Source organism: Xenopus tropicalis, chromosome 7, assembly GCF_000004195.4.
Source record: "Xenopus tropicalis strain Nigerian chromosome 7, UCB_Xtro_10.0, whole genome shotgun sequence".
Lineage (NCBI taxonomy): Eukaryota > Metazoa > Chordata > Amphibia > Anura > Pipidae > Xenopus > Xenopus tropicalis.
This window is the reverse complement of record NC_030683.2, coordinates 91,993,677-92,010,955: the sequence shown is the minus strand read 5'-3', so window position 1 is coordinate 92,010,955 and position 17,279 is coordinate 91,993,677. Positions and strand designations below refer to the sequence as shown.

The following is a 17,279-nucleotide window of genomic DNA, read 5'->3' as shown; positions in this document are numbered from 1 at the left end:
TGGTAGGTTTATTTTAACAGTGGCAGATAGCACATCAAAAGGAAAATCGAAAAAATAACTTTAAATAAAAGATAGCAACTGATTTGCATTTCATTGAGTGAAATAAGTTTTTGAACCCCTACCAACCATTAAGAGTTCTGGCTCCCACAGAGTGGTTAGACACTTCTACTCAATTAGTCAACCTCATTAAGGACACCTGTCTTAACTAGTCACCTGTATAAAAGACACCTGTCCACAGAATCAATCAATCAAGCAGACTCCAAACTCTCCAACATGGGAAAGATCAAAGAGCTGTCCAAGGATGTCAGAGACAAAATTGTAGACCTGCACAAGGCTGGAATGGGCTACAAAACCATTAGCAAGAAGCTGGGAGAGAAGGTGACAACTGTTGGTGCGATTGTTCGAAAATGGAAGGAGCACAAAATGACCATCAATCGACCTCGCTCTGGGGCTCCACGCAAGATCTCACCTCGTGGGGTGTCAATGATTCTGAGAAAGGTGAAAAAGCATCCTAGAACTACACGGGAGGAGTTAGTTAATGACCTCAAATTAGCAGGGACCACAGTCACCAAGAAAACCATTGGAAACACATTACACCGCAATGGATTAAAATCCTGCAGGGCTCGCAAGCTCCCCCTGCTCAAGAAGGCACATGTGCAGGCCCGTCTGAAGTTTGCCAATGAACACCTGAATGATTCTGTGAGTGACTGGGAGAAGGTGCTGTGGTCTGATGAGACCAAAATAGAGCTCTTTGGCATTAACTCAACTCGCTGTGTTTGGAGGAAGAAAAAGGCTGCCTATGACCCCCAAAACACCGTCCCCACCGTCAAGCATGGGGGTGGAAACATTTTGCTTTGGGGGTGTTTTTCTGCTAAGGGCACAGGACAACTTATTCGCATTAACGGGAAAATGGACGGAGCCATGTATCGTGAAATCCTGAACGACAACCTCCTTCCCTCTGCCAGGAAACTGAAAATGGGTCGTGGATGGGTGTTCCAGCACGACAATGACCCAAAACATACAGCAAAGGCAACAAAGGAGTGGCTCAAGAAGAAGCACATTAAGGTCATGGAGTGGCCTAGTCAGTCTCCGGACCTTAATCCAATAGAAAACCTATGGAGGGAGCTCAAGCTCAGAGTTGCACAGAGACAGCCTCGAAACCTTAGGGATTTAGAGATGATCTGCAAAGAGGAGTGGGACCAACATTCCTCCTAAAATGTGCGCAAACTTGGTCATCAATTACAAGAAACGTTTGACCTCTGTGCTTGCAAACAAGGGTTTTTCCACTAAGTATTAAGTCTTTTTTTGTTAGAGGGTTCAAAAACTTATTTCACTCAATGAAATGCAAATCAGTTGCTATCTTTTATTTAAAGTTATTTTTTCGATTTTCCTTTTGATGTGCTATCTGCCACTGTTAAAATAAACCTACCATTGAAATGATACTGTTCTGAGACTTTTCATTTCTTTGTCATTGGACAAACTTACAAAATCAGTGAGGGGTCAAATAATTATTTCCTCCACTGTATATAATATATATATATATATATATATATATATATATATATATATATATATGTATATAATAAGTGTAAATATACAGATGGCAAGGTTCTCACATCGTATCAGCATGCACAAACAATTTTAAAGTTTACATAAGATAATTATATGCACACACATAATGAAGCACTTGCTCAGAAACACCCACTGCAGCACGCACACCGTTTTTTTTGTTTTTTTTTAAAGTGCACAGAGCCCAAAACACTGTTTTAAGCAGGTTTTAGCAGTGATTGATTGTAAAAAGAAGTACTGGGGCAGCTATCCAATGTAAATAGCACCCGAGGGTCCCAGAGCCAAGTGACCCAACTTAACCTCATTTCTGTCTGCTTATACTTGTCGAAATATCATGGAGATCAAGAAAACCCTTTAGGTTTCCTTTTATATTCCTATACCTACTGCCTTATGCATTAGTTGTCTTAGTGAAGGCATTTCCTATTCCACTGCTCACCCACGGTAATGTCCAAATTAATTTTTACACTAGGTTCTAGGCTAATGGCAAATGGGCATTTTGCCCTCCTACAGTGAGAACCAGAGCAGTCAAAATGCCCCTTCAGAGCGGTCAGTTACCCCTCCATTGTCTTGTCTGGTCCTTCCCAGCGCACTCGCAGGTCACATGGTTAGCACTCAGAAATAAAGGAGCAGCGTTTTAAAGCAGTCCAAAAACACAGTGCCAAAGCGTCAGAACTGAGATGCAAGTGAATCACCTGCAAGTGCTATAAGGCATTAGTTAGCTGGAAGTGTGACCCCTTTTCGAGGGCATTATTGACTGACTAGGGTTTGCATAAGGAGCAGTTTTGTGTAATGTTGCACAATGATTTTTGGATACACAAATATTGCTCCAAGTTTAAAGGACTAGTAACAACAAAAACGAAGGTAATTTGAAATTACATACTACAGGTATAGGACCTGTTATTCAGAATGCTCAGGACGCAGGGTTTCCCAGATAAGGGGTCTTTATGTAACTGGATCTCCATACCTTAAGTCTACTAAAAAAAATAATGTAAACATTATATAAACCCTATATACAATAAGTCCTGTAAGGATTAATTATACCTTGGTTGGGATCAAGTACAAGGTACTGTTTTATTATTACAGAGAAAAGGGAAATCATTTTTAAAAAGTTGAATTAAAAAGTTGAATTATTTAATTAAAATTAAATCTATGGGAGATGGAGCTTTCTGGATAATGGGTTTCCAGATAACAGATCCCACACCTGTATTTATTTCTATCCTGTTTATGTAATAATCTTTTCCTGTTTTTATTACAGTATATTATAAAGTGTTGTGTTTATCTTCTGTCTAAACAAAGCCCTACCTACTCTATTGTGTTCAATGAAACCTTACATTTTGTATATTCGTGAACTGTCCCGAAATTCTCTACTAACAAAACAACAAGTATTTTTAAATAAAATATGTTTTCTACAAATGTTGGCAATGGAGTACAGACGAGTAAACATACATTACTTTCATTTCATGGCTTTTTAAATGGTGACCTTTGTTACTTTTACGTGATCGAAATCCTTATAACCACTAGCAGGGACCTTTCACCTGCAGCCTGATGCACAAAAGAGCAAGTACTGTGGGACAATTTTGACATAAGAGATGTGCAGTAATAGATATTCTGCATTTCTTCTTCTGTGCCATAGACCAAATCCTTCCCATATACATGTACAGGATCCATTAATCGAACATCTTTTATCCAGAAAGTTTCAAATTAAAGGAAGGCTATCTTTCAGAGTCTAGATTTCATTTGTGCAAAAACATTATTTAGTCTATATGGGGAGTACACAATAAATGTATTCATTCTCATACATTTTGGAGCTGTAATTAAAAAAAATACACAAAATACACTGATCTGTGTTGATAGGCATTATAATTACAAGCCCTACACCACACTCCTCCAGTTTATAAATTACTCTGTAACCGTGACTTGCACATTAGAGCAGTTAATAGGTGACCAAGCCCTTCTGTTTGTTTTGTGGCACCAATCTATGTCAAATAAGTATAATCCTTTATCTGTATGTATCTGTCTAGCAAAAGTATATAATCCTGCAAGCAACCAATAGTTTACTAAAGTCTTGCCATTAAATAAGGCTCTGATAGAATAAAAAAGTAATGCTTACTGAAGTATAATAAAGATGCAAACAAAAGCAATATTATGAAAAGCTGGTAAAATTAACAGAATTCATAGGTTGCCAATGCAATTGACAATGTAATGTTTTTTTTCACATTCAAGGGAGTGTTCTTAAAGAGACCTAACACTAACCAGTGAAAGATTCAGAAAAAAATATGCAATTTATAGGGTGTTGTCATGCTTGAGAATGTATGGTGGAATGTATTCCAGTGACTTTTAAGCAATTTGTTTATCAAAGCTACTGAGGCTGTGCAAAAGACAGTTCAACGTTTCATCCTCAGCCTTTTATAACACTCTCGCCCTGTAAAACCATAAGGGCTCTGGCACACGGGGAGATAAGTCACTCGCGACAAATCTCCCTTGTCACGGGCAACTAATCTCCCCGAACTACCATCCCACCGGTGAAAATGTAAGTCGCAGATGGCACACGCTGCGCATGCGATTACGGCAAATCACCGAAGTTGCCTCGCAAGGCAATCTCCTCGTGTGCCAGAGCCCTAAAAGTTGGGAAAGACCAAATCACCCAACAGTCAGGATGCGTATTTCCCAAACTGGCAGACACCCACTGGCAGCAGAATCTGCCATAGACAATATGTCCCATTCAAATGAAAGGAGAGTGACTGTCAGCAGGCACAGACATTGTGTAGCAAACAATAGGCCACAAGTGTTTGGCCTTGCTTGTACATGCAATTGGCCAGCTGTCAAATATGTCTCTTCAGAAGACCTACAACCAAATATGAAGTGATAATGTTGTAGATTGTTTCCCAATGGTATGGGCACATTCAAATTGGCAAAGGACTGTCCTTGTACCATTGGACAGATATTCATAAAATACAATTTATATGTAACTTATGAAAACTAATAAAAAGTTAAGTAGTTTGCATTGCTGCCTAAATAAAAATCAATGCTTATTGCTAGCATATTAAAAAGTAAAAAATCGACCAACTTAACAATACTTACATGATTGCTTTTGGATTCTGCAGCATACAGGCCTTTGGTCCAAAAGTGGTTACTGGGCATGGTCCATGCATGGATCTTGTACGCCTAAAAAGAACAAACCAGTCAAACTAAAGAAAAAGAAGACATATCTCCTAATTACTACCATTTAGGCTACAAATATGAAAACTGAACGCTTGCTATTTTTTCCTTAAAAAGCATGAAAAGATTTTTTTTGTTGTATGTTTAACAGGGTCGACCTGGCTTAGTGACATGATTTAGCGACAGGATTTCTTGTGTTATTTTATGTATGTACTTTGGTATCTAACTTCCTCTCTCAGAAAAATCCTTTATTCCTGGGGCCAAAGTCTGCAAGAAGAAATGTCCATTGCTGCTTTGTTTGGGTTTTATGCAGACATTTTGGCAAAGTGTGGCTTTCTTAAAGCTTTTATAAAATCCATGAGTGCCAGGGATTGCTCAAGATACACTTGAATTGTGGGGACGTGGTCAGCTTCTGCTCAGGAAAGCAAATTTACATGGGTTAATGTGAACACACCTCCAACATTAATGAACCAAGTTGATAATTTCAATTCCGAAAAGGATTAGGACAACAAAACATAGGGCAATAGAATCCTACTGCTAGTCGGTTACAACTACAAAGAGACCTGGGAAATGAATATCTTTATACGTTATATAAAGTCTGATTTTTTAAATAAATATTCCTTTATGAATAAATTTGAGAGTTAATAAATAAATAAAAGTTATTTTGTGTTCTCTGAAGGACTTAACATTCCATAGCACTAAAACATTTGTCATTGGCTTGCCAAGTAATTAAACTGTTTAGCACTAGTCAACTGGCTCAAATACTGAGGGGCTAAAACCACCCAATAACCAGCAGTGCCAGGGCTAAAAAGGTAAAGGACCAAATAGCAGCCCTTAGTTGGCACACTAGCCTACTTCCACTTTCAATTCATTAAACATCACAATTTTACTTTATTCTTCATTTTTACACCTTATAAAAAAAAAACATGTATTATCATGTCACACATTATTAAAAGCTTTAATCACTTTGCAAATGCAAGTTGTGTAGTCAGCACTCTTTAAACTCATCGTGAAATCACTTATCATATATACATTATAACTGGCTTAGAAAAGGGCAACTATAATCGACATTTGATGTAACGTTCACCACATATGCAGGGCAGTGGTCACAATGTCCACCAGTTCTATAAGATACTTTGATTGTGCGGCACATTTCACTTCTTACTCCTGACAGTATTTTAACACAGGTATGACGGAGACCTGCAACATGATCTAATAATTGCATAGTATCAAATAGTGCTTTACAAATATTTGCAGGTGTTTGTATAGTTGCAAATGGTGATTATAATCACATTAGTCATGAAAAAGAAAAGTCATATTTCATGTCTAGTTTAAACAGTATTGCCATTTTTTGATGTGGGCCCTTTGCTCTTAAGAGTCCTGGGCCAATACCTCTTTGCATATTTATTAATGTAGCCCTAGCTTCAACACCTATTTACAAAGTTTGGACAAATGGCATTAGCAGCAGTAGAAAATATCACTGCTTCTTCTGACTTGCACAAAAGCAACACTAACATTTGTGTTTTCTCCTTCTACATATAACTTGTACATATAACTCTTTATTGGTTGTGATATTATAACTACATTTACCTCTACAAACAGAAAATGCTGGTGTAAATACCCTAATGTGTAAGCACCAGGGTGAATTAGGGTACTTTTTTCTGCAAACTAAAGGAATTACGTAGTGCATTAAACTAAACTTTTGATAATGTCACGTTACCATGTAGATATAAAGAGTAAACTAAAGAGTTTACTAAAATCCAGGGTAGACGTGCAAGAGCACGGGGGGGGGGGGGGGGGTAGGAGCAGTGCACTAAGTACAGTACAGGCCCCCTTTGCGGCTTGCAGGCAGCCAGTGCCATTCTAAGGTTGAACACACTCAGCTATTTAGTAGAAGCTACTTGTGGGAATTGCCTCTGCTAAAACTCACGTAGAGACAATTATCAGTAAATGATCATTAGCCATGACAAGTAGCTGCTACGAATAGCGCTATGTGTGTCTTTGCCCTAAAACTTGGGCGTATGAATGACAAACATGTTATGGGATGGGAAAGGGACGACAACATCAACGATACATGGTGGTGGGTGCAGGTCTCTGTGTTTAAAAATGGAGTGCCGATTCCTGCAGCATTTGAAAGTAGAAGCCAGCGTGCAAGGTGCAAAAAAAAAAAGCTGTTTCCATTTTCCACACCCTGCCTTCTATTTGGTAAAAGTCCCCTATAAAATTACAAAAATGTACTTAATTTAAACTTGCAGTATCAGCAGCAACAATGCACACTCCAAAGCAACAAATAAGAAAAAGCAGAGTCATACTTACTCAAGTACTCTACTAGGGCTCTCATTACAGATGAGGCTAAACTAGACAATGACAGGAGAACAAGTAAAAGCTAAAAAGGAACTAAAAGCTACCAATATTGAGCAAAATCCTATGTACTCTATGCAATGTGCATGTATACATGGAAATGCTGAATATTTCTTAGTGAATAGTGGGGAAATCGCCCAAACTAAAGTTTCAATACTATTGGCGGAGATGGCACAACATACATGCATTGCTTAATTAGCAGTGAATGTTGGAGACTTCCCTTATTTTATGTCTGTATAAATATCTATATAAAATACAGGTGAAACGGTTTAGAGTCTAGGTGCCTGGCTACAGAAAAAGATATGCACCAGCACTCCTAAATAATAATTAAAAAAATATATATACATTTCTTTATTCTACTATCTCACTGTGATTCCTATATTTTCCATTGTTTCGGAAGTTGATTTGTGGTGTTTTATACATTTACCTGTATTTGAATTGTCAGTAATTGCTTTTTGTGCATTCTGTTCTGTTGGCCTTGGCCAAATATTAATAAATATTTATGTCAACAGCTTCTTAACGCACTGATCACCAACACTGCAATCCCTATTACTTGGTTTTAATTCATCCAATTCAGTGCTCTGGAACTTCAGAGATGACAACAGAGAAGAAGTTTGTGTCAATAAAAATAATGGAACAGTGAACAACTGGGCGCAGTTGCAATTTGTGACAGTAATCCAACTGTTCAGGTTGGATTTCTACCAGAGCAGAGAACAAGTAGTCTTGCTCCTATAAGCACTCATTTTTTTTTTTTGTGCAAGTCAAAATAGCAGACTGACTCATTTTAGCCTCTAGGACTGAACCTGACACTTCTGCAAAGCATAATTGGTGGGAAACATACAAAGTAATCATATCGATGTACAGAATCAGCTGGATATTTAAAAAACAACCTGCAGGCACAAAGCTTCAAAATTAAAAAGGGTCAGACAAGGACGAAGCCCAGTGCCGCACAACAAAAACTAGGTACATCACACTTCTAACTACAGTAATATAGATATTTACACATAATGGGGTAGTACAGCATAAGAATTAAAAACTTGCTGTTGGCTAATTATCTACACCCTATGTTCCAGACATATAATTATCTACAGCTATGTACAGAAATAAACAGCGTACAGCTACAGAGAAGAAGACTACACATAATGGCAAGCATATGCTGCCTGGATATTTCACATTAACAAGCAAGTACCTGGTAACACTATAAAGTCAGAATTTTGTAAAAAAAAAAACAAAAAAACAAACATCTGTGAAACCCCTTCCGTTTTGAAATTGTCTGAATTTACAGATATACATATGTATTTTTATAACCGATTCCACAGATTAAAAACCATGCTACACCTTGATCTATTGTGAAGTGATCAATTCAAGGACTTTAATAAGACTTTCATAGTGGGTGGTGCACAGATTCTGTGTAAGGCAGAGGGACATTAAGTCATAGAATCCATCACTTTACAGGGACTGGTCAACCTAAGGCAGTGATCCCCAATCAGTGGCTTGTGAGCAACATGTTGCTTGCCAACACTTTGGATGTTGCTCCCAGTGGCCTCAAAGCAGGTGCTTATTTTTGAATTTCTGAAGTTTTGGTTGCCAAAAAAAAACCCAGTTCAATTGCCAAACAGAGCCTTCTGTAGCTTCCAGTCAAAATAGGGGCTATTAAATAGACTATTATAGCTCTCATTGGCACCTCCAGGAACTTTTTTTTCTGCTCTCCAAAACTTTTTCCATTTGACTGTGGCTCACGGGTATAAAAGGTTGAGGATCCCTGGCCTAAGGGGTGTGTGGGAAGCTAGTCCCTGAAGCAAAGGCAGACTATTACGGTTTCCTTTCAACCGGTGGAATCAAGGATGGGTGTATACAGTTATATAGTTCAGATTACTTATGCACCATGTCCACATAAGCCCAACTGAATGAGCTCCTATTAAAAAGAGGGGTATATTTTCCCTGTAGAATAAGAAAAGTTAAAATAGGCATTTACTGAAGACATCTGCAAAGAAAAACATTACCATAAAACCATAAATCAAGACTGTAAACCAATGCAAAAACTACCATGCATGTGACAGGATACTTTAGAACAACAGCAACTGACAAAAGGCTAATATTGTGGTTTGTTTGTGGCTAACACGCCAAGTACCCTGTGAAATCTTCTTCCACAATGCAGGGACGATGCTTTGCAGTAATAAACTCCACTGACCACCAATATATTACAAACTTAAATTCCACTGCACCCAATGAACTGACTGACTTATTAACACATTAATTATTCATTTTAACTATTTATATGATCTACTTATTATAGCGTAACATCAGATGATTAAATAGCGATCTATCTACTGAATTATATCAGCGTCTTCTATATGAACTTTGCAGCAGGGGAATGACTGGTTATTGGGCCCCACAGAAATATCATTGGTCCCCTACGCTTATGCAATTTACGTAATTTATGCAAAAACTTACGTTACTTTCAAAGAAACTTACTTAACTTATGTATAAACTCCACTGACCCCCAATTAAAATCCTGACTGATTAGCACATTAATTATTTTTGCTATTTTTTTTTTTTTTTTTTTTAAACTACTACTGACTAGTTATTGGGCCCCACAGCATTGTTATGGGCCCCTATACTTACACAGTTTACGTAGCTTATGCAAAAAGGTATGTAACTTTCATATCAAGCAATGGTAGCACAGAGCAGGGGCAGGTAGGTGGGAAGGGGTTAAACTTAGGGAAAACTCCACTGACCCGCTATAAATTGAATGGTTTATTAGTACATTAATCAATGGAACTCTTCACATGAACTGCTTATTATAGAGTAACATCAGCCATTTATATTGCACGCACAAGGGGCGTGGGCAAAATTTTGGTACTGTGCGCTTGTGTTCATGGGGGGGCCCAATTTAAATAACTTGTGCAGGGCACCAAAGTTTCTGATGGCAGACCTGTGTGGCACTGTTAAAAGGAGAAAGAAAGGTACAATCACCAAAGGTGCCAAATGTTAGCCACCCCCAGTGATTGTAATCACTTAACTGAAACCCCGGGCTGGTGCTCCTGTTAGGAGAAAACCGCACCAGCCCCAAGTAACTGCCAGACAGCGATTCTCTTCTTCTGTCCCAGCACCGCTTGCGCATGCACAGTAGAGTGAAAAGCTGAACTTTAACAAGAACTTTTCACCCTACTGCACATGCTCTGGCCTTGGGATTTGGAACAATGAAGACAGACGGAAGAGGATCGCTGTCTCTCAGCTAACCTGGGTTGGTGCAGTTTTCTCCTAACAGGCGACCAGCACAGGGTTTCAGGTAAGCAATTACAACCACTGGGGGATGCCTAATATTTTGGCACCCCCAGTGATTGTATCTTTCCTTCTCCTTAAATTGTGCAAACACCAGCAGCCCCTTATCAAGAATGTAAAGCTTTGGAAACAGAAATTACAAATTTTGCCTGCTGCCAACTGAAGATGGCATGTGTATGTTTTTATAATAGTCCTTATTTAATTGAATTTAGGAGGTCCAAAAGTACATAACAAATGTCTACCATGCTCTGCAGCCTAGATAAGAAGATTTTAAGAGCAATTACAATTTTGTAAAAAATCACAGGCAGAAAAAGATGTGCAACAATATACAAGAAGTATTGTATAATAAACTGTCAAGATGCTATGTACTTTACCCTAGAACGTATGGTTGTATTTAGCACAAATTCTGGGGTTAATTTTAGCAGGGAAATGAGGTATAATAAATTCAGAGGGGATGATTTATGGACAGAGAGAGTGTTTTTATCTTTCTGGTCAAGCCTCAGCATTCAAGGTCCATGCCAGTATGTTGTAGCTCTATTCATAACTCAAACTTCAAGTTTAAAGGAAAACTATACCTCCACAGAATATGTAACCAATAGATTTAGGTTAGGTTTATATCATATTAGGTGGCCTATTAAAGAATCTTAACAAAATGGAATATATATCAGTAAATATTGCCTTTTTACATCCTTTCACACAGTCCAGTGGCAATAAAGATATAATAATAGTACAAAAAGCTGGTGGTCCAAAAATTACTGTACAAATATCTTAAAACTAACTCTTACTGTGGTGCAAGATATTCTGACTAGCAGAAACTAGCAAAAGTGGTGAAACATTATTATGGAGTGGATCCAAATCAGGTCTGGACTGGCATTTAAATAGGCCCTGGCACTTCAAGTATACAGAGGCCCAAACCTTCCCAATAAATAGTGACTGTCGATGGCATGTTACAGCAGGCCCTGCCAGGATCCACATATTGCCAATACAGGTCTGATCCAAATCCACTTTTTATTGTGGTACTTAGGAAGTCCATTTTGTACAACCATTCCAAGTCATTCCACACCTGAATTCCTTGGTGCTCCCTGGTGCTGGAGATGCAGATAAGCTTCTGGATTTTGTTCTCCCTCTAATTGGTTTCCCTCGAGTAAAGTCCTCCTCACAGTCACAGGCTGCAAAGAAATGTGTCTCTTCAATGCTCTCACTTTTATCTTTGTTGCACACTTTGCCCTGGGATCTCTCCATTATGGAATCTGATACGTTTCACTCAAGGAGATAAAACTTCCCTATGGATGAGAAAAGAAAGAAAAATTATCAATATTATAATGGCAGAGTAAAAATGTTGACTGGTACATTTTAAGAAGAGAATGACCACTTGTGGCTTTAACACAATACAGAGGGAAATTTGGAATTTCCCTTAGATGTATGGATATGTATCATACTTTTATATATTTGAATAATAAAATATTTTTATTCTAGAAGGAAATAAAAAGATGCCAGGCACCTGCCTTAAGGAAGACTGTAAATTCAGCCAGTTTTGTTATCGTCTGGCAGAGAACAGAGGAAACTCCACCCGGCTTCCTTTACTGCTGTTGCCGTATACAAGGAAAACAAACAGTGGCAAAATAAAGGGTTGTTTGCAGTGAGTAAACTGATTTATTTAGTATAGAAAGGTTTTTTTTTTTTTTTTTTTTTTTTTTTTAAATCAAACTGTAAATCTGTAACTTAGAATGATTACCTGCAACTCCTGCACAAGGAAATGTGGAATTTCCCTTTGAGTTTTTATAAGTTGATTTGTCATAAACCATTTGCAAGCAGTGTTAAGTGACCATATCTTTAATTATTTCCTGTCCACACACCTAGTACACCACAGGCCTTGGGCATAAGTATACATTCATTACCAAACTCACTGCAAGTTCTATAAAGCAATATCTTCAAGTTGTTTAAAGTTAATTTTGTTATCAGATGTAGATGAAGAAGTAACATCAAAAAGCACATAAAGAGGTTACATAAAATGTTTAGGCTTTTGAAATTATGGGGTGTTTTGTGGAACAAAGGGGTTCATAATTTTCTTCACTGGCTCCTGAGGAAGCATGCAGAGAGCACGCGATACGCGTTGAGCTTCTATTCATTACTGCTTTTATCGTTGTATACACTGTAAGTAGCCTGCACTGAGCAGGGTTTTATCTTTATATTAAACGATTTACACTATATATTTTTGCCTCCTCTTCCATTCTATATACACTGAGGATTTTGATCCCACTTTAATCAATGCCCGGTCTGGTTGGTCTATATGCTCCATTTTTAATGGTGTCTGGTGAGCATTTATACTAGACACTATGATTGGGTGTTACACTCTGTAATCAGCTATTCGTTAAGCACTTTTGGGTTTCGGTTCACACAATATCCATTTGATCTGCACTATATTCTGTTTATGTTTTTATTTTATGCGCTTCCACTGACAACACTGCATACACATTTGAGGCTCATCTAAGGAGGAGCTGATTCCAAGAGGAAGCTGCACGTGATCACATTGAAGATTGCCTATTAAGGATTTTCACCAAGAAGCGCTGAGTTCTTTTTGAGTGTTTCACGATAAAATGTTGTTTAGAAAACAGTGGTCTGCTTGGGTTGTCACCTGGCTGGAGCTGGTAAAATACCAGCCAATAGCAGTATTACAAATTTACAGGCAATATGCTTGCCAGTAAATTTGTAAATTCCAACTGTTCTGCCCCCAGCCCTCCCCATTCCCCCTATAACTCTGCCCTATAACCCCATTTTACCTCTTTATATCCCATAACCTTTTCCCTACAGGTCGGTATATCTTCTAAAAAATGTGGCAACCCTACTGTTGATATTATGGAAAGGAAAGAGCTCAGGTTGATGCACATAGACCAGTAGCAAATGGACCTCAGAGCCAAACTACATATACTCCTCAGAGGCCTTGTTTGTCAAACTACATGGAGACTAAGTGCCCTGAATAAAGCACAGTGCTTTCACTTTCATAGCAAATAAACAAGTAATATTACTCTGACCACTCCATTCAGAAGGAGTATGGCACCAAAATGCCTCACTTTTGCATTTATGAGTGAAAGTCTGCCTGTCACAGCTCCATGTGCATCAACCAAAATACTTTCCATTTTTTAACACCAGGAGTGGTAATAGGCAGACAGGGGAGAGTGTCACTCACCTTAGTAGCAAACCTAAAGGTGGCCATACACGGGCTAATTCTAGCTGCCGATATCAGTCCCTTACGGGCCTGCCCTGCTTGAAATCGGGCAGATCTCGATTGGGCAGGCTTAACAGTGTTTCCTGGTATTTCATCAGGCTGCCACTTGCTCTATCATGGCAGCTGCTGATTGCTTCTAAAAGACTGTATGGGTTTAAAATGCCTGAAAACTATACAGGAAAAAACATTCAAACCTACTTGTGTGCCTCAGCACACCACTGCTTTTCACCTTTGTAAATACCTTACAATTGTGTGCACTTCCTGATCATGGAGTTTAGGGACACTGTACATTCACTGATGTGATGACACATCAAAACTATGTGATCAAAGTGCACAAACCTTAGGAAGCTGTGTTATTAAGACACTTTTTTCATGTGTTAGTGCAGTTTTAATTAGATTTAATTATGGTCTATGGTAATTTATATGTGTGTTTGCGCATAGTGAATCAAAAACTTTATTGGGTCATGTCAGTCACAAGACATAACAGTGCACATGTAGAAACTGCAGTGCAGTGAGAAGAGGACCTCTCTGAAGGAACAGTTCTTCAGATGTATTGGATAAGGATAGGGGGAGGAGAAGGAACAGAGTCTACCGCAGAATCATAATCACTATACAGCTAATAAATTATTTATTTAATATTTAGGTACAGCACTTGAAGGCTAGCATCCCCCTTCCTGCCATCAGGCTTTAAAGAAAGAGTGGCTCCCGGGCAACTGTAGTTGCATCCCTGTATTTAAAGATATTTTAAAATATCTAAAATTACTCTGTACAGCCCCCAGAATAACATACCTTTCTCCCTGCATCCAGATTTATTTCCTTTCTCTATTACAGCCATTTTAACTACAACTCTTTTACCGACTTCCTTGTCTAGCATGAAGCTCCACCCCATTTTGCTTTTTGAGCTGTCCTTCTCTCTCCGACTATGAAGGCCTTGAAGTGGTGCTTACTGTCGTGCCTGATTGATTTCAGTTGGATCAGAGGCAGTGAGCATGTCTAGTAGACACCTCTTTGAGGTCTTCATAGTCGGAGATAGAAGGAGTGCTCAAAGATTCATTTTAGGGGATTTTAAAATAAAAGGCTTACTTGTTTTTCAAGGCAGAGTGAATGCAGAGGAGCTCAGAAAGCATAAGACCTTGACAGGAGGACATGCTCAGAATGGACAGAGGAATTTTTATGAATAACAGTAGGAAAAGAACAGGTGGTAGGTAGTTGTTAGTTAAAACCTTTTACCACTATACTGTAATATCTTGCCTCAAAACCCATAGGGGGTAGGCATAAATAAACTGTGGCACAAGCAACAAGTGTGAGGCATCTCTAATGTCACGTTTATTGTGTTTTTAAAGAAAATTCTTTGTAAATATGAACTTTGAAAAACCGGAATGTCGCCAACACATTTTAAATAAAATAGGTAATACAAAAGTCTTTTTCTAAAGTTTGTATATATAGTAAATTCACGTTGATTACCAACAGCTTGCGTTATACTGTAAAGCCTATGTTTTTGTTATTGCACATACAGCACAGTGCATGCCAACGTGCAGCCACACAAAGCAAGGCAAATTACACGATTACCTAAGCTCTTTTACTCTGCTTTAGTAAAAGAAAAAACACTGGTTCCTTAGCTTTTTGTCTCCCATGCCAGTGATCTTAGCGCTAAACAATATGCCGAATTCCACCCATAACTCACTACAGACATATTCAGTTTATATTACCTTTCTGCCACAGCATTTATTCTTCAATTTAAGAAAGGCCATTTCAAACAGCAACATACAGGAACGAGAAAAGGATATTTAAAGCAACTAAACCAATTCTCTAAGAGCACTTTGCTCTATATCTGTGCTCAAAAATCTGTGTACTGTTAATTATTAACAATGTCACATATCATGTAAAAGAGAAGCCAGCCATCACCCCACACTGTAAATGTATACAAGCCAATAGGCAGATAGCTGGCAAGATCATAATACACAGACATATAAGTTGCTCACAAAAATGTATGTACTGTACAATTTTAGCGCCACCATAAATAAGGTAATACTGTATAAACAAATGCACAAACATAGAATGCATGCACACAGATTCATTTGTGTTACAATTACAATAAACAAATGATCATTTAGTTTATTTGTAGCTCAGTTCTGGATGTGCACATTCATTAAATTTTTGTTGATTTTTATGGTATTATTTTTTTTTCTTCAACTATCAATACATTTTCATCCAACTGAATATGATTGAGGGAAAATGCCTTCCTCTGCATTTTCATGTCATATAGCCAGATTGCCACATGTAAAGTTTTTTATATGAGGCAAATCAGTGCAAGTGTCTTGGCCCTAAAGCGCAGTATACCACCTTGTTCAACTTTAGTACAGGTATGGGACCCATTACCCAGAATGCTTGGGACCTGGGGTTTTCCAGATAAGGGGTTTTTCCGTAATTTGGATCTCCTACCTAAAGTCTGCTAAAATCATTATTTAAACAGTAATTAAACCCAGTAGGATAGTTTAGCCCCCAATAAGGATTAACTATATCAAGTACAAGGTACTGTTTTATTATTACAGAGAAAAATGAAATCATTTGTAAAAATGTGAATTATTTGATTAAAATGGAGTCTAAGGAAGAGAACCTTTCTGTAATTCGGAACTTTCTGGATAATGGGTTTTTGGATAAGGGGTAAGATAGTAAGATACCTGTACCATGAAAGGGGCTTGTGCTAAACGTTTATTATTTTAATCACAAAAAAAGTCTCTCTTGTAAGGCTGATGCCACACGTGGCGTTTTTCCGCTGCATTTTTTCTCGGCCTAAAAACGCTGCACAAGCCACACAGCCCGACTATGGCGTTTTTCAGCCTAGTACTGGTGACGTAGCAAATCCCGTTTCCATGGTGCTAACAGTGTGAAATAGAACAAAAACGCCACGTATTTCCGCTAGGTCTGGCAGCTGCCTTTGCGTATACATAGGAATAGCTTACTTTGCAAATACTGGCGTATTTCGGCCAACGCTTGAAAAATCCGTGCTAAGGCGTTTTCTAGCGTATTTCCGCATTGTGTGGTTTGCTTCGCGTCTTTTCAAGTTATTTCTATGGATGATGATATCAGGCGTTTTTCAGCCGCCGAGAGAATTAGAAAAAATGCAGCGGAAAAACGCCACGTGTGGCATCAGCCTTAACCTCAAGAAATAACAAAAGCCAAACAAGGATGCTGAAGCTACTCCAAGTTTGATCATTGTCAGGTGGATAATTAGATTACTAGTGCACAGAAAATCCCCTAAGGGCTCTGGCACACAGGGAGATTAGTCGCTCGCGACAAAACTCCCTGTTTGCGGGCGACTAATCTCCCCGGATTGCCATCCCACCGGCGAAAATGTAAATCGCCGGTGGGATGGCATACGCGGCGGTGTGATTTCAGTGAAATCACGCAAGTTGCCTCGAGAGGAAACTTGCGTGCCGCGTATGCCATCCCACCGGCGATTTACATTTTCGCCGGTGGGATGGAATTTGGGGGAGACTAATCTCCCCGTGTGCCAGAGCCCTAATGGACTTTGGCTTACCTGTAAGAAAATAGCCACAAGAAAGGGGTGAAAGGAGGGGGTTGTATATTGGTAATTTAATTAACTAACTCACAACAAAACATGGTGTAGCTTCAGTTTTCCCCAAAAAACTGCACTTTAAAGCAAAAGAGACATAGA

General features: G+C 38.6%; 1 protein-coding gene across 4 annotated transcripts in view; it reads right to left on the bottom strand.

The window, feature by feature from the left end:
* Positions 1-17,279, bottom strand: part of nadk (NAD kinase) — a 44,086-nt gene that overhangs the window by 20,139 nt on the left and 6,668 nt on the right. For 3 of the 4 annotated variants that reach the window (NM_001004896.1, XM_031904981.1, XM_031904982.1), the window contains 2 exon segments: positions 4,651-4,734; positions 11,438-11,657. In NM_001004896.1, the coding sequence (NP_001004896.1) occupies positions 4,651-4,734; positions 11,438-11,616 (263 nt within the window). In that variant the 5' untranslated portion in view covers positions 11,617-11,657. 4 annotated transcript variants of the gene reach the window in all.